At 53.3% G+C, this 17,170-nt stretch overlaps 1 protein-coding gene across 4 annotated transcripts in view; it reads left to right on the forward strand.

Moving 5' to 3' along the window:
• GSN (gelsolin) overlaps positions 1-17,170 on the forward strand; it is a 53,910-nt gene that overhangs the window by 10,872 nt on the left and 25,868 nt on the right. Inside the window, exons 2-3 of one of the 4 annotated variants that reach the window (XM_032418354.1) lie at positions 293-384; positions 16,450-16,520. The exons of 1 other annotated variant lie outside the window; for it this stretch is intronic. In XM_032418354.1, coding sequence (XP_032274245.1) covers positions 16,497-16,520 — 24 coding nt within the window. In that variant the 5' untranslated portion in view covers positions 293-384; positions 16,450-16,496. Of the gene's footprint in view, positions 1-292; positions 385-16,223; positions 16,400-16,449; positions 16,521-17,170 lie in introns of those variants that run through there. 2 more of the 4 variants (XM_032418356.1, XM_032418353.1) reach the window with 2 other exon arrangements.

Raw genomic sequence — 17,170 nt, forward strand, 5'->3', positions numbered from 1 at the left:
AGACCTATTCTGGGTGATCTGAGCAGATAGAGCGAGAACCAGCAGGTGTAAAGCATAGGGAGAGAGATGTTAGCCCATCCTGAGGACAGTTCTTTCAACCAGCTAAACTCTTCAACAGAAGGTCTTACAGCCTTGGCAGGAAGTGAGTGCCCCATTGCTTCAAGTGTGCAAGTAGAGGCCATGTGACTGTGGTGGTGGGTGCTGGGGACGAGTGGAATGGAAGTATCAAATGGGGATTTGACCAGATGATCTTGAGTGCCTGATGTTGAGATTCTTGGCCCTTTATTTACAGGTAGTGCTGATAACCCCCTTGTACCGTGCCTCTGCCGTGGTCCCAGCACCTCTGCACGGAGCAGTCCTCTTTCCCCCTCACAGCCCTGCAAGGTAGGTGGAGCAGAGCAGACACCCCTGCATCCTCCTAAACCCAGCTCTGGCTGCCCAGGGGAGTCTGGAAGGGACAGTGGAAACAGCTGCTGGTCACTACCGTGGATTCAAAGGGAGTCCCTGAGATTTCTCTAGTAAAGCCCAGAGTGCGTTTCTGCCCATTGCCTCATTTGTTCCTCACTCTCCCTTGTGAGGGAGGCCGGGCAAGGGTGATCCTGTGGGGCAGACACAAGGGCTGGGCTGGGTGCCAGGGCACCTGGGCCCCTATCCTCGCTGTGCTATGTTCTCACTGTGTGGCTGAAGGAAAGTTGCTTTCCCTCTCAAGGCCTCTGTTAGCACTTCTGTAAGAGGGTGGATTCCCTGGAGGTCCAGGAATTCTTCCCGGAGGCTTTGGAGAGGTGAGAAAAAGCTGGGCCCTGGCTGCCAAGTCTCCAGGCTTGTTGACCATAGGAGGAGTACCCAAGCTGTGTGAGTCACAGGGCAGGCGAATGAGTCATACTCACCTGGGACAACAGGCAGGATGGGGCCAACATGACTATCTGATTCACAGGTGACCTCCTGTAGGAGGCTGACACGCAGTGGGTGGGCATGCAGCGCTCTGGGCTGGAAGCAAGGGACCCACTTCATGACCCAGCTTAGGCCTCAGTTTCTCCGCCTATAAAATGGGTGTATTGGTCTCCCACCCACCCACCTAAAAAGGTTGTCATGAGGACTGTACGAGCTTGTAGATGCTCAAGAGCTTTGTGAGCTGCAAAGTGGGAAGGATCCCTACCAGGGGAAGAACCCGGCCTCCAGTGCCGGAACAGAAGTGAATTTCTAATAGCAATTGTGTGGAGAGCCTGGAAAGCACCCCTCCAGCTTATGACATCACCCTTGGGGGCCAAAAGGAGAAAGGGCGGAATGACTCCAGTGTTTACTCATCTGCTGTGGCCCAGCTAGCTTTCGGGTGGTGACACTCCTTGGAGCTGTTCCTCCTTCCCAGAGCTTAGATGCAGGGGCCTTGGAATGCTTTGTCTACAAACCCAGGGATTCCTAGAAGGCTGGCTAGGCATAGAGATGTGACTTGGCCCACTTCAGCTGCGCCCTAAGGGTTCTGTAGCCAAAGGGCCAGCCCTGATGCTGCCCAGAAGGGAGGGAGCTGGGGCCAGTCTTTGTTCTGATACTCCTGCTTCGGGGCCTGAGCCCTGACAGTTCCCAGAGCTGAATTGCCTCAAAGTGATCTGTCACCAAAGAGTGTTACACTCTGCCAATGCTTTTGACAGCAAGGACACAGGGACCTGTCTTCTGTCTTCCCCACTTCTGCAGACCCTGCCGGGCCAGGCTGGCTCAAGCCCAGCTGGTACCTGTTAATATGAGCTTTGCTACCCCACCCCCTTCAAGTGCTGCCCCCCTGCAGTGCGCCCCGCCTCAAGCCTGCCTCTGCTGAACTGGGGTTCAACCAGGGGGCGCCAGGGACCTCCTGCTTGTCAAAATCCGGTGGCACTTCCTCAGGTCTCCACGTACCACCTGCTGCAGCACTGGATACCTTTCCTTCCGGAAGCGCTCTCCTTGTTGCTCCTGGGACGCTGCCCCCCTCAGTTGATCTGCCACTTCTCTGATCTTCTTAGGGCCCTGTCTTCCTGCCTCCAACGTTCACCAGGATTCTCACCACCTTCTGGTCTTGAATTACACATAAAGGTTCATTTGCTCCTTTGCTTATTCATTCAATCATGTGTGCATCACCAGATACCTGGGCCCGGAACCAGTGTTGGAGCATCAGCAAAGAACATGATATTCCCATCCCTCATGGGCCGTGCAGTGTTGGGGCTTACAGCACTCAGCCATGATACACATGACAGACCATGCTGAGAAGGAGATGACTAGGGTTATAAGGGCATGTGGAGTTGGGTGGGCGTGGCGGCATATTGACCCGACACAGGACTGAGGCTTCCCTGAGAAAGCCCAGACCTGGAGAGGGGACGGCAAGTGGCTGCGTGAGCAGGGAAGGGAGCCCCCAGGCTCAGGGAACAGCACGGACATGTGGTTGTGAGGCAGGATGTTGCATGTGGAGTCGTTGAGTAACAGGAAGAGAGGAACATGACCCTGGGAGGAACTGGAAGAGAGGAGCATGGTCATGACCATGGAAGGCCCTGGAGACCAGGCAGCACCCCAGGCATGCAGGCCCTTGGGGGCCTTGGTCAGAGTTTGGATTTTTATCCTAAACCACTGGGGCACCACAAGTTTTAAAGCAGGAGAGAGACCTGCACAGATTGTCTTATTAGGGGGAGCCCTTGAGAGAGCTAGCGCAGGTCCCACTCTGACTCTGACCCGTCCTGAGGGTGTAATTTTTGGCTCTGCCACAGCGTGGTGTCCTGACGCTATGCCTCAATAGAGGCTTCCATGCTTGGTATTGGTCAGTCCTGGGAAATGTGCACTTTCCAGCATTCTCTCTGCTCTTTGCAACTTTTCATTTACCTGGCCAACCCTTGCTGAGCTTCTGCACTGCAGAGGGGAGGTGAGTTAGATCCCACCCCACCCTTGGAAATCAAGATTTGTGGGGGCTGAGGCCCAGAGTGCACTGGGATGAGGGCCATGGTCTCCAGGAGCCAGGGAGGGCTTTTCCTACTCTACATCAAGCACTGGGCTAAGGGGGCACTGGGACATTCCAGCCAAGGGAGTCACGTGTGCAAAGGCCACCTGGAGCTGCTGTGCTTAGGGACTAGTGAGCAGTGTGGCTAAAGCAGGAATGTGGGGCTGAGGTGGGGAGTGGCCCGAGATGCTGGGTCTCAGTCCTCTGGGTGCCAGGGAGCCATGGACAGGCTTTGAGCTGAGGAGTGATTTGCACAATGCAATTTGAGAACAGGTGGGAGGCGGAGGGGAGGGCACATGGGAGGGTCAACTGTTTGGAGAGAATGAGTGTCACTGGGTGAAGGCTGGTCACTCCCACCCACCTGCGCGCACACACACACACACACACACACACACAGTAAAATACTCTTCCCCTTTCTGTCCCCTGCCCTTATTGGGTTATGTCCCCGTTGGTCGGCACTTCTGAGCCACCAACACCATTTCAATGCAGTACCAAGTGCGGTTACATCCTGGGCACCAGAGGCAATGGTCTGAGCCTGAAACGTCACTCTGGCCCTGACTTGCTAGTCACATCCCTTAATCCCTTAGCCTCAGTTTACTCACCTGTGAAAATGGGGGTGATAGAGGGTTGCTGAGGATCACCAGTGGGGAAATAAAGTCCTAAGCATGGGCCTGGTGTAGACAGCTCGATTATGTTTATTTCCCTGTCGGTTGGTAACAGCCCCGTCGTGTTCTAACCTGCCCCTTGGGGAGTCCTCTGTGGCCTCAAATCTGTAATCATCCCACCAGCCCCTTTATCATATGGCTGAGGAATCTGGAGCCCAGAGAGAGACAGTGACTCATCTAAGGTCATCCAGCCCTTCAGTGGCAGGGCTTGGACCTGTTCATTTCTCCCACTTGCAATTCTCACTTTTCAAATGCTGATAATTAAAAAAAAAATTCCCAAGTTGATGGGGGGAGGGGTAACAATGGAATGAGCATTTTGGGGCTAGGAGCTCTCCCAGACATTTCCAGGGAGTATCCTGGCTAGACAGGCCCTGAGAAAATCATGCAACCACCGTCATTACATTTGGGGAAATTGAGGCCCAGAGAGAGGTATTGGCTTGCTCAGGGTCCCCAGAGAGTACGAAGCAGAGAAGGGCTCACAAGGCCCATCTCCAGTCATCAGCAGGAGTTGGGTGGGCTCTGCTCCCCAGCCCACTGCTTCATGTTTAAGAAAGTGAATTAGAGCATGAACAATAGTTTCCTGAGGAAGTTTTGGTTTTTAATGTGCCAATGTGTCAAGGACCATTTCCGGAACTGTGTGTGCCCATGTGATAGCTGTGGAGTTGGGCCTGGCAAAGCTATTTCAGACTAAGCCACAGGGTCCTATTTATAGGCCTGTGTGATTAGGTTGATGTGGGAAGGAGAGGCTCACCTGCTCTCTGCCCAGCCCAGCTATGGCCGAGGAAGAGGCCCTTGGAGGAGATTCTGACCCGTGGGTGAGTAGCAAGGGATCTGCGGTGGTCCCTGAAGCCTGCTCAGGGGAGGGGCTCCAGGGGGAGTCCAACTCTCCCAGGTCAGCTGCCAGCCAGACCCTCTGCAGAGCACAAACCACCTCTGATCCTGTTCTCCCTACTGCCTGGGACCAGGCCAGCACTCCTGGCAGTCAGACCCCTTCCCCAGCCACGCCTCTCCAGTGTTTGCATTGCTCTATGTGGGTCACACCTCTGAGCCTTTGCCTTTGCTGTTCCCTCCTCCTGACTTGCCCGGTTCCCAGTTCCCCAGAGAAAAACCTCCCTTCGTTCTTTAGGCTCTGCTCAGATCTTCCTCCTCTATGGCTCTTTAGGCCCTGGGTGCTCCCTGCCTTGTGCCCCTGCTGAGTGATTACCCTGAGTTCATGTGTGCTCCCTACGGGGTCGGGAGGAAAGGCGGAAGGGGAAGGGCATCTGTAGTTGAGCACCTACTGTGGCCATCCACCGTATGTTTGATGCATGCGGTAGGTATGTTTTAAAGGTGTATAGGCATGAGAGAAAGACCTCAGACTTACATAGGCCTAGATTCAGACCCTGCTCTGCACTTCCTAACTGTGCAACCTTGGGTGAACCCATCTGAACCTTAGTTTCCCTGCCTGTAAAATGGGCATGATGCTAGCCATGGGTTTGGGGGAAGCATTATCAACAAGAAAAAGCTTATAAATACTTATCATGTTGAGTGGTCCATAATAAGCCTCTATGTGCAATAGTAGGTGTCATTTACAGGTGGGGAAACTGAGGCTCAGAGCAGAGAAATGCCATCTCTAGGGCCCCACACAAGTCAGTGGCCAATAGGAGAGACCAGGTCTTAGGGTCCTGCCCTCCACCTCCAGCCTATATTCTTCTCCCCTCCCTCTCTTAGCCTCCTGGGCCTATTCTGTTCCCCAGATCAGGGGAGGCTTTGTTTGGGGATTGTTTTTCCTGAGAAGTTTCCTCTGTGGTGCCACAGAATGACTCAGAGCCCTGAGTCACCAGGAGGCAGAGGGCCAGGGAGGAGGAGGGAAGCGAGAGAAAGGACAAGAAAGGGAGCCCCCAATTCCAGCCCTGGCTTTCCCACTGCTTGATCCACTAGGTCTGATATGTCCCCAGTCCTGCCTGGCCTCTGTTTCCCCAAGTGTGAAAGGAGATGCTGAGCTTTGATGAGGGCTCCCAGTCCAGGCTGAGCCTCAGAATCCCAGGTGCCTGGGCCGAACCCTGACCTATAGATTCAGAGGCTGGGCGTGGGGCCTGGGAATCCAGGTTTTCTGGAGCTCCCTGGGTGATTGTGCTGCACACCTGGGCTGCAGAGGTGTTTGGGAATCTCACAGTGCAAGGCCCTTCCTGGCTGGGCCTCGGAGTGGTTGGTTGCTAAGCCTCTGCTTGACCATCCCTCCTAACTCACGGGGAGTCACTTTTCTCGCTGCATGCTTGGGCAGAATGGTGCATGGGAAGTGCATGGGCTTTAAAAAAAAAGAAAAAAACAACACAGCTTTTTGGAAGTCTAATGTACATAAGTTGTCAAAGTAAATTTATACGTAATTTACATACACATAATTCACCTATTTTCATTAATTCAATGATTTTTAGTAAATTTACAGAATTATGCCACCATTACCACAATCCAGTTTGAGAATATTTCCATCACCCCAAATCCTCCCTAAATGATGCCTTTGCCCGCTTGCTGGCAGTCTCCACACCCACCCCTCCCTGGTCCACCACTAATCTACTTTCTGTCTCTTCAAGTGCCCAGACCTGTGTGCCCCTCCCAGCTTCACTCCTTCTGGCTGTGTGACCGCATGCACATTATTGCCCCTCTCTGAGCTTCGGATTTCTCCTCCGTAGCAGAGGGGAAAATCATATCCTTCTTGCAGCTTATTGTTTGAATTTCACTAATGTGGTGGGAGGTCTGATGCCTAGTGGGAGCCAGGGCTGTGGGAGCCTGGCAGGGAGTTCAGGAGGTAGTACAGGTACCTGGGTGTGCTTGTGACAATGTCAGCAAACATTGTATTGACTCTCTGCCGAGCACTGGGCTAAGCATTTTAAATGCATGATCTCCTTTAATGCCCACAACTCTTATGCGGTGAGTGTTAATATCATTTCTATCTCATAGCCAAAGATACTGAGGCACCAAGAGCGGAGGTAACTTCTCTCCGGTTGCATAGGTAACAGTTGGAAGGGCTGGGAATCTGTCCTCCTTCATCCTTACACTGCAGACTGGAAACACAGCACAGAGTGAGGGACCCTGTTCGGCTGGCACAGTTTGTGACACACATTTTCAAGGGACAGGACCTGGTATTTCAAAAGATGCACTTCAAAAGAGTGCATCAAACACAGATGTACATGGGGCGTGATGTACGGTCTAAGTGACGTGGGCCCCAGTGCACGCACCACGCGTCAGGGTACACATGCAGGACAAAGCATGAGGAACACGGGCCTGGTATGGGGCGTAGAGAACGTGGTGTATATGATGCTGGGACATGGGAGCCAGGATACAGGGCTTGAGATTCAGCAACAGGACAGGCTCCCGGGCCGCAGAAGGACCCTTTCCATGTCAGTGTGCCAATTTTCTCCTCTCACAAAGGCCTGTCTGTTTTTTGGTTTTTTTTTTTTTGCCTCCTCCTCCCTGTCTCTTTCAATGCCAAAGAGTGGGAGTGTCCTGGACGAGTGGGGCCCAGGGTACCCCCTACCACCCTACGAGCTCAGACAGGGGTCAAGGCTTGGGGCCAAGACCATGGCTCAGAAAGAGCCTGCCAGGCCCCCAGATCCCTTCTCTGGGAGGGAGCTGTGAGCACCAGCATCGGCTGGGCCAGAGCCGGGTAATTTTCCTCTAAGCCTTCCTGTCTTCTGCTCCCCTCCCTGGCTGCCGCTGCTGGCTGCAAGCACGTCTGCATTCCGGGGGCTTAGGGGAGAGAGCACCACAGCTGCTGGGGTTAAGAAGCAGATAGCCACCAGCTGCTGCGGGAGGAATGGAGGGGGGTGCGGGGTGCCTGGAGGAGCAGTGGCTCCAGGCTAGCATTTCCTGAGCCCTCTGGCACCTGGTGCACACGGCCTTATCTTGTCTGGTCTGCACGTGAGCCCCAGTAGCCTGATGAGGAGACTGAGGCTCAGAAAGGCAGGAGCTTGCCCAAGGTCACACAGGGGCAGAGGCAGAGCTGAGGCTAGACCCCCAGCTCTTCTGGAGGCAGAAGAGTGACGTAACGAGGCAAGGTTAGGTGGCACAGAGAGTGTTGTTGGGGGTATCAGTGGGTAACGAGGCTGAAAGAGCAAGGAGGGCCTTGAATGCCAGGTTGGGGGTCCTGACTTTCAGTCTGCACTGGGGGCTATGGAAGGGTCTTGACAAGTGATGATACAATCTCTATGGATCATGGGAGAGTCGAAGGCAGTGGGAAAGCTGGTGCAGTGGTTGCAGAGGAAAGATGGAGACCCTGAATCAGGACAGTCCTGGGATGTGTGTGTGGCGGGGGGGAGGTGGGAGATGGGAAGTGAGTGTGAAGCGGGAAGGGAGTGTGGGGGCTTGAGACTTCCACTCTGGCCTCAGCCCTTCTGTAAGATGTCCCGGTGGAATGACTCTGGTTAGGCTCAGTGTCACAGAGGGTTCCGGAAGCCCCCAGAGGGCCGGACACCTGCAGGAGGATGCTGGTCACAGGGCAGGTGCCTGGGCAGAGGTGAAGCTGGGAACACCCCCAGGGAGAGAAGACGGCCCCCGTTTCGGAGCGCGACCTCGGGCCAAGCACTGGGTTTTGTGGTGTGCTGGATCTTGTTTCATTCTTCCATCTGGTTGTGATTATTTTCTGAGCCGGGAAAGGAACAAAAGCATTCCACTATTCTACCTCTGTTTATGTTTAAGAGGGAAAAGAACTTTAGAAAAAAACTATTAAAATTAAAAGGATTAGTAACAATAAAAAATATCTTTGAATCTCTGGTAGTTCTATTGTGGGTAAAAGTTTGAGATACATTGCAAAGAATCTCTAATCATGCCATAGGCTTTGGAGTTTTTCCATAACTGACTTTTACTAGTATCAAGTTTTGGTAAGCCTATGAGATCACCTGGCCACTTTATACCCAAGGACACAGGCTCAGAAAGGTTGAGTCACTTTCTCAGGGTCACCGGGTACTGAGTGATAGGACTGGGATCAGATGGTGACTCCGGAGCCCTCGTTCTTTGTGGTGGGGGCAGACCAGAGAAGAGAGCAGGGTGTCATGAGGAGAAACTCGTGAGGGGCTGGAAGGCAGGGCAAGCTCTTTAGGTGCTGGCTGGAGGCCCTCTCCTGAGATGCCTCCCCATCTCTGGCACCAGCAACCATTCTGGGTCTCTGGGCCTTGGCTGGGCCCCCCAGCCCTCTCCTGTTCTGCATGCAAGGACACAGAGATAGAGGTCAAGGGTAGATACGGGGACCAGTGAGCTGTATGTGTATAGGGTCTAGATATATGCTGGGAGTTTGTCTTTGGATATTATGGCTATTGAGTACCTGCTGCATGCCAAGCACAGTGCCAGGGGCTCCTTCAATCCTCCAAGACACCCTACAGGGTAGGAATCATCACCCCATTTTCTAGAGGAGGAAATTAAAGCATTGCAGAAAGGCCCCTTGCCCGAGTCCCCTTGCAGTAGGGATTTAGGCTGTGTTCAAACTCACACTGGACATTGCCTTGTGTTTCCTTTGATAGAAGGTTGTGCATCCTTCACCCTGTTGGTCATTCTTGGTATCCTGAGCTCGTGGGGGCTTGGCCCCTGCTCCTGGACCCTGTCATCTCTCCTCTGTCCCACACCTGCCCCCTTTGTGTTTCTCCAGAGTTCTGCCTGCAGCGTGCAGACTGATACCCAGGTGGATGGGCTCGAGCTTCTTGCCAGAGCCCAGCACGGGGGTGTTGACCATAGTTGGCTGTGCAAGGCTCAGGGACCAAGAAGGGCTTCATTTAGAGTCCCCAGCAGGAGGGTCTTCTGATGTCCTGTTGTCATTGTTCCCACCATGATGATTGTTGGCCTAGGGAGCTTCTAACATGCCTGGTAAATCCTGAAGGATAAACTTGATCCCCAGACAGGCAGGAGGGACCTTGGCCAAATGCACAAACATTATTTGCCTTTCCTGTTTCTTTCAGAATCCTAGAGCCCCAGGGCCCAAAGGGTCATTAGAGATGAGCTGGTTCACTCGTCTCCTGAGTCCTCTTGGCTGGTCACCACTGGGCAGCTCATTACCTCTCCAGAAGAGGGGGAAAGAAAGTGGCATTTTTGAACATTTATTTTATGCCAGCCATAGTCCTAGGATCTTCACATTTATGGTCTCATTCAGTCCCCTCCACTTGCCTTTGAGAAAGATAGTTTTACCCCAGTTTTATGCATAAGGAACTTCAGTCTCAGAGATACTTACTGAACCCCCAGCAAACAATAACCAAAGCTTGCTTTGTAGTTGCGTACTCTATGCCGAACACTTTGCTAAGCCCCACATGTGTTTTACCTTACTAAATTCTCACAGCAACCCTAGGAAGAAGGTATTACAATCCCCATTTTACGGATGAGGAGATTGAGGCCCAGAGAGCAGAAGCGACTCGCTGAAAGCCACACAGCTCGGGAGTGCTAGGTCAGGGCTTTACACCCAGATTTTCCTGGCAGGAGCTCTTGCCACAATCATGCCCGTTGTTTTTCTCCTTCTTGGAAGGCCTTTCCTCTGTGGAGCAGAGAGCTGCCTCCCATGGCTTCTGCTCATTCTGGCTCTGGATTGGGCATCAGAGCCCCTGCCTCCCCAGATGTTTGCATCTGGAGACTGTGTCCCCATCTTCTACTGGTCCCACGGCTACATTGCCTATAGTTGGGCCTCTTTGTCCTGCTGCTGACTTGTGTTTGTGCCCTGTGTCCCCTGTTGCTGGGTTGCAAGGTGCTGGAGGGGCTAGGACATGGCTTTTGTCACTGTTTACAGCCCCAGCCGCTGGCCTGCCAAGCCTCCGAGGGCCAGCTCCCCCCCCACCCCACCGAGAAGGGGAGACACACTACAAAGTGGACCCTGGCAGGAAGGGTGCTGGGCTCCCAGCCATGGCCAAATCTGGCTGCTTCCAGGGCATGGGGTCAGGAAGTGGTGGGGCCAGGCCCCCTCTCAATGTCCTGTCCTGGCTCTCAGCACTAGGTGGGGTTGCCTCCGGAAACTGGGAAAGGGCCAGTGGCTTCAGTCCCTGGGATAGTTGGCCTCTTGGATGTGGCGTCAGCCAAGCTCTACTGGCCATCTCCCCAACAGCTGTCCACACCCAAGGTAGACGGGGCCAAGGCGGAGGTCCAGCTGGCTTTTCCAGGGGACCCTGTCCTATCACGGGCTCAGGCCTCAGCTCTGATCTGGGAGCCCGAGACCTGGGTTCCAAGGGTACCCTGCCAGGTACTTGCTGTGTGACTCCGAGAAATGACACTCTTGTTCTTGGTGTCATCGTCTACAAAGAGGATGGACTAATGAACATTGCGGCTAACAAATCCTCCTCTGGGTAACTCCCGCCAACAGTCCAGAGCTCCCAACTCTCCTTTGACTGGACCTCACTATCCCTGTTCACAGATGGCTGACCTGAGGCTCAGAGGGAGGGTAACTTGCTCCGGGTCACACAGCTCCCACCTCAACTCAAGGATCTCACTGTGGAATCCGTAACCTTCTCTGTTCCTCTTGTGGGGTGTGTACGTGCTGAGCAAAGGCCTCTGTGCAAAGAAACGAGACAGTTTCAGGAAGAAGGGTGCTGACTTTTGTAGAGCTCCTCCTGTGTGTTGGGCCTTTGGCCCTCCTCCCTTCTCTGTGAGATAGGTATCATTCTCCCATTCGAGAGATAAGGAGACTGAGGCCCTGATCCCAGGAGTGGAGTTTCCCAGGTTCTGAAACACGTGTGTTTTCAAGTCCAGAGGCTCCCCACACCGCACCGAGGCCCTGTCCAGTTTCGCTGGGTTTCGTAACTGGCTTCTCTGTTTACTGATTATATTAGCACAGTCCAGGGCAGGAGGGGCGGGTGTTCCCAGGAGGACCCAGAGAACAGCAGTGAGCCAGAAAGCAAACAAGCTCCGAGAGACAGGGCTTCCCGTGAGTGGCCGGCTGCCTGAGGAATGAGCAGCAGTGTTTGGGGTGAAGAGAAAAGAACAGGGTGGTGTCTTCCAGGCCCAGCCAAGGGCCTTTTGTACATAGTGGCTGGGGGCGGAAGGTAAGGCCGCCTCCTCCAGTCTCTGGTAGCTGCCCTGGGACACCCAGAGAGACATGAAGACAAGCCTAAGGTCACAGAGTGAGAGGGAGCAGGGCCAGAGCTGGTTGAGGGGGTCTAACTGCAGGGGAGGGACATGGGCCCCTTCCTGTGGCAGATACTGAGAAGCTGCCTAGCAGGTGCTGGGCAATGGGCAGGAGCCAGGAGCAGCCAAGATCGAGGGTCAAGGGGATGTCTGAGTTCCAGAGGAGGACAGGGACTAGGGCATGCGCTCACAGGGCAGGTGGTGGCAGAGCCAGCCTGGCTCCCCGACTCAAAGAAACCAGGCCCATGAGTGGCCCAGAGTACAGGTGCCTCGGTCTCTCTTCTGCTCCGTGGCCACAGCCTGGGGGTCTTCCTAGGACATGCCTTTGTCCTGGGTACTCACACAGGTATGTGGAGGCCCAGAGGGCCTTCCTGTGATCTCCTGCCCCAGCCTGGGGAGGTGGGGGGGGGGCGGGGGTTGGCTGTCTCAGAGACTCCTGGCTGCCAGGCTTGGCCTGGGCTTGACTGGTTTAGGGACTGCAGCCCTTTATCTGGAAACATCACTGTTGCTCCCTGCCCAGGCCGGATGGTGGCAGGAGGTCCTGCTTGATCCCCCCAGACAGAGCTTGGGGACTAGAGGCTTGTGTTTGAATCTCAGCAATGCGTCTTTCCAGCTGAGTGGCCCTGAGCCAGTGACTGAAGCTCCCTGAGTCTGTGTCCCCATCTGTAACATGGGGACTTGAATGCCTGTTTCCCCTGGTCACTGTGAGGAGACTCGGTATTGGATCCCCCCCACTTTCCTCTCTCTCTCTTCTCCCAGAGATGTCTGGACCCGCAGGTGAGGTGGCATGCTGCCATTGGTGATGGCAGTTTCTCCTTCTGCAGGTTGGGCCCTGGACTGTCTGAATCAGAGGGTCCTGTAGAAGTGACCCACTCCAGTGCCCCTGTTTTACAGATGGGAACCCTGAAGCTCACAGATACATAGGTTCTGAATATGGTTGCACAGCCAGTTTCTGGGAATGCATCTTAAGAGTCAGAGCATGCTGCCCCAATACATGGGGCATATGGAGACTTGAGGCTCAGACGAGGGCAGGGACTTGTCCAAAGTCACCCAAGAAGTCAATGGCAGAGGCAGGCCTAGCACTTGAGCCTCTTCCTTTTTACCTAGGTGTCTTTCTTTTGCACCCAAATCCCCCTGCTGTCTTGAACTCACATATCCTCCCCCAGGCAGGGAGCAGCGTAAGGCCACGTTGCCCCATCGGAGCCCACACATCACTGCCCTGTAGCAAGAATTTCCAGGCTGTGGGCTCCCCCAGGCGGGGGGTGGGGGGGGGGGGGGGGGGGGTGGGGGGGGGGGGATGGGAAGGGGCCGGGGTCTCTTCATCAGGTCCCAGGCTCCAGAGCTATGTGACAGGCAAAGCTGCAGGGCCTTTGTAATCAGTAACCTGGGGGCCGGGGACCCTGGGCTGGTGGTCAGTGACCCCCGGGGCCAAGGCCAAAGCTGCAGCAGTCTTCTGTGAATCACCAACCGGCCAGGTCAGGGCCACACTGCTCCAGAAGGGACTGCTCAGCTAGGCTAGCTGCCAACTCACTTTCACTCTGGGGGCTGGGATGATGAGGAAATTTCTTCTTCCTTCTTTGTTTGTATTTTCCGAACTGTCTAATGAGCAGGCATCACTTGAAGTATATTTTTAATGGTATTATTTCTTTTTAAAAGGAAAAAAAAAAACCCAATGACAATGGATGGATGCATGCTTGTAAATAGTTTCAAACCCTACAGCTCATTTTATTTGCAGGCAAGTATGTTGAGGTGTAAGTTATCTACCATAACAATTCGCCCACTGTAAGCGTTCAGTACTCTGATTTTTGGTAGATTTTTCGAGAGTGTAATCATCACCGTTTTCCACTGTTAGAATGTTTTCATTATCCTTGGGTGTCCTCTCAGGCCGATGACAGGGATCTGGGCGCTCACTCCAGCCTTGGGCAGCCACAACTCTCCCCCTTCGTCCCTTTCAAGCAAACTGCCTGGACAGTTTGGCGTTTACCCTCCTTGACTTTTTAAGGATGTGTGCAAAAACGGAACCCTTATAAAAAAGAGGAGAGGAGCCATACTATAGTCCTTGTACAATTTGCCTTTTGCACTTAAAGTTTTCTCTTTACTTCCTGCATCCCTACTATGTGCCAGGCACAATCAGATCTAGCTCATTCTTTCTTCACAGGGGCAAAGTAGTCCATTGTATGGTGGCTCTGTAATTTATTGAATCGGGACATTGGGTCCTTTCCAGTTTTCTTCAAACGATGCTTCAGTGAATCCTTATACATATATTTTGGTGTTTCTCTGTAAGTAATACTGAAGGAAGCGGAACTTTTGTTGCATTGTGTCTTTCTCGAATTCGGGGAGCTAAATTGCTATCCAGAGAGGTGAAACCGGTTTATGCTTACAGCAAGAGCATATGGGAACTCTGGGGTATTTATAATCCTCCAAATCCCCAGCAAGAGGGAAGAGCTCTGAATGCAGACTCTGCAGGCCCAGGCCTCAGGCACCTCCCTAGGACTCCCCACAGACCCCAGGATAAAGTTCAGACTCCAGCGGGGCACACGGGCCTCTGTGACTCCTGCCACCATCTCATTTCTTCTTGCTCCCTGTGTTTTAGGCTGGACCCCTCCTTATCCACTGGATGTGGCCTGTGTTTGCTTGCCCTTTGCCCATGCTGTCCCCTCTCTTAGAATGTCTTTTTTTCTCAATCTCCGTCTTCCTTGTCCTTTGAGGCCTAGGTCACAAGTCCTTTCTATCACGAAGCCTTCTTGCAATCCCTACAGTCTGAATTGCCTTCTTTCTGTGTTCCCTTAGCTCTTTATCTGACCCACAGACTGCCTTAAGTGGGAGGAAGTTGTGGGTGGTGCAAGGCAAACTTCAGCCTGATTTGATAGAAGCTGGGCTCCAGGAGGAGCTGGGATAGGTGACCATAGCTTGGGGGGAATGGGGACAGGAACCCATTTACCTAGTTGCAGACCAGGCCATTTTCATACATACAGACTGATTTAATCCTCAGCAACTACATCAGACTGATTTAATCCTCAGCAACTACTATACCCATTTAGTAGATGAGGAGACTGAGGCATAAAGTACTTTACACACAGTGGAGGCGGGGGTCAAACCAGATCTCCAGCTCCCCAGTTCACTTCCTCTCATTGCACTAGGCTGTTGGGAGAGAGGATGGGAAGAGAACTTGGAAACAGAGAAGTGGGTCCAGCAGAGTGGTGGGAGGGATGAGGGAGGGGTTGATGGAGGTGGAAAGCAGGCCTCCTTGACTCGGAATATTATTTGTTCTAACACAATGCCTGGGTGCCTCTAGTGGGACAGTAGGGAGGGTGGGAAGGGAGCCTTAGAATGAGGAAGAGACTTAAATCCTTGTCTTCCCCAGGGGGAGCCGATAGATAAGATCTGGAAGTGAAAAAAAAAAAAAAAAACCCTCCCCTGGAAAAAAGAAAAAATAAACCCACAGAACCACCACCACCAACTACAAGAACCAACAAGGGCTTGGTATTTAAGATATGAGGGCAAGCCCAGAAGCATCAACTAAAGGAGGTCCATAGAATAGGTTGCTCCTGGGGAAAACTGAGTGGGGTTGAGAGGGAACAATTGGTACAAATAGGTGACTTTAAGTTGTGATAAAAATAAACTTTTAAAAAATAAAACCTGTTGGGGCTCCTAGATGGCTCAATCGGTTAAGCGTCTGACTTCAGCTCAAGTCTTGATCTTAGGATCCTGCCTGCGTTAGGCTCCGGGCTCAGCGGGGAGTCTGCTTGTCCCTCTGCCCCCCTACTCATGCACGCTCCCTCCCTCTCTCTCTCTTTCTCAAATAAATAAATAAATAAATAAATAAGGTCTTAAAAAAATAAAAACAAACTTTTTAAAAAGAAGGAAAGAAGGGTGGTCTCAAGTAAAGTAGAACCTGCCATCTCAGCTGAGAGGTCTGCCTGTCCCTCTGGAGTCTTGCTTGCTCACTGGAGCAATGAAGGCAAGCCCCGTGCATGCCTGCCCCTAGCTGGGGGCAGCTGCATGCTGCCTAGGTGGGCCTTCCACCCAGACTACCTGAGTTCACATCTTGGCGGCACCATTTCCTAGTTGTGTGCAAGTTGCTTGACCATTCTGCACTCAGTCTTTCCCTTTGTAAAATGGGGCTGTCCATAGTACCTACTCTGTAAAGGATGTTAGGAGACGCCAGCCTTTATATGATGTGTGGAAAGCCTTCAAAAACTGTTTTTTATGTTTTTGCTGGAGATGTTAGGTGCACAGAGGGGAGGGGGCTCGCTGGGGCACACCAGGAGGCTGAGCTGGGCTTTCTGCCTTTCATACCTGTACGCACCCCTTTAGTGTGCATTGCGTTGGCGCCTGCTGTATTTCAGGCCCTTTGCTTGGTCTCGCCCCCAGAGCAGGGGTGAAGGGACAGCCACGCCCAGTCGGGTCTGTCCGGGTTGGATCCCGGACGTCTCCAACCTCCAGGCCTGATCCCCGCCCCCCCGGGCCCGCGCCCTCCCTGAGGGGCGGTCCCCGGCTTGAGTGGGAAGGGCCGGCGGCTATATAGGCTCGGTGACCCGGAGATCGAGGCTGCCGACTGGGGTCTTCTGCCGCCGGCGCTGCCATGGCTCCGCACCACTCTGCGCCCGCGCTGCTCTGCGCGCTGGTCCTGGCGCTGTGCGCGCTGTCGCCGCCGGCTCTCGCGGCCACCGCTTCGCGGGGGGCGGCCCAGGGGCGGGTGCCCCAGGCGCGGGTGAGTGCCCGGGGGGCCCGGGGGCTCCCGGAGTAACTCTCTATTGTAAGTTCTTGCAGATACAGCGCTAGGAAAAGGGGAGTAATTCAGGTCTAGAATGGAAAAACTGTTTTGTTGCTTTGTAAGTATCTCTTGCTGCTTCCGGGGGGCTCCTGTGGATTGAGGGTGGGAGCCTCAGGGCGCCTGGCTGTTACCCTCCCTAGAGGCTAACCTCACCTTGGCCGGATTTCTTGTTCCCTAGCCTCTGCCTTTTGATTTCTTACCCATCTCCGCCTCCTGATTTCTCCTTTTCCCTCTGCCTGATTTCTCTCCCCTCTTCTGATTTTTTTTTTTTTTTTTGTCTTGAACAACATTTAATCTCTGATGTTTCAGGAGACACTTTAGGATCTTGAAGGGCCTGAGGCATGGAGAGGTGGAAGTGATTCTGCCAAGGACCCCTTGGTTGAGGGTTGAGGCTTTGATAGTGACTGCTGATCCTGAGGATGCCGCGTGAGGGAGGCAGCATGCAGCGTGGAATGAGAAGCCAGGGCCCTGCTCTGTTACTGGATGGCAGAGTGACCACGGATAAGTCACTTCCCTTCCCCAACAGTGTGGGACACGAGAGTTTCATTCTAAGATTCCTCCCAGCTCTGATATTCTGTGTATAACTAGCAGAGAATGTACTGAGTTGTCTTCCCAAGGAAATGGACAAAACTACATGCAGTAGCCAGTAGCCGAGACAAAGGCCTCAAATAGTTCTTCGATATTTCCAAAGCCTCAGGGCTTAGACTC

This window comes from Phoca vitulina, unplaced genomic scaffold (assembly GCF_004348235.1).
Source record: "Phoca vitulina isolate PV1807 unplaced genomic scaffold, GSC_HSeal_1.0 scaffold21, whole genome shotgun sequence".
In the NCBI taxonomy this organism is placed as follows: domain Eukaryota; kingdom Metazoa; phylum Chordata; class Mammalia; order Carnivora; family Phocidae; genus Phoca; species Phoca vitulina.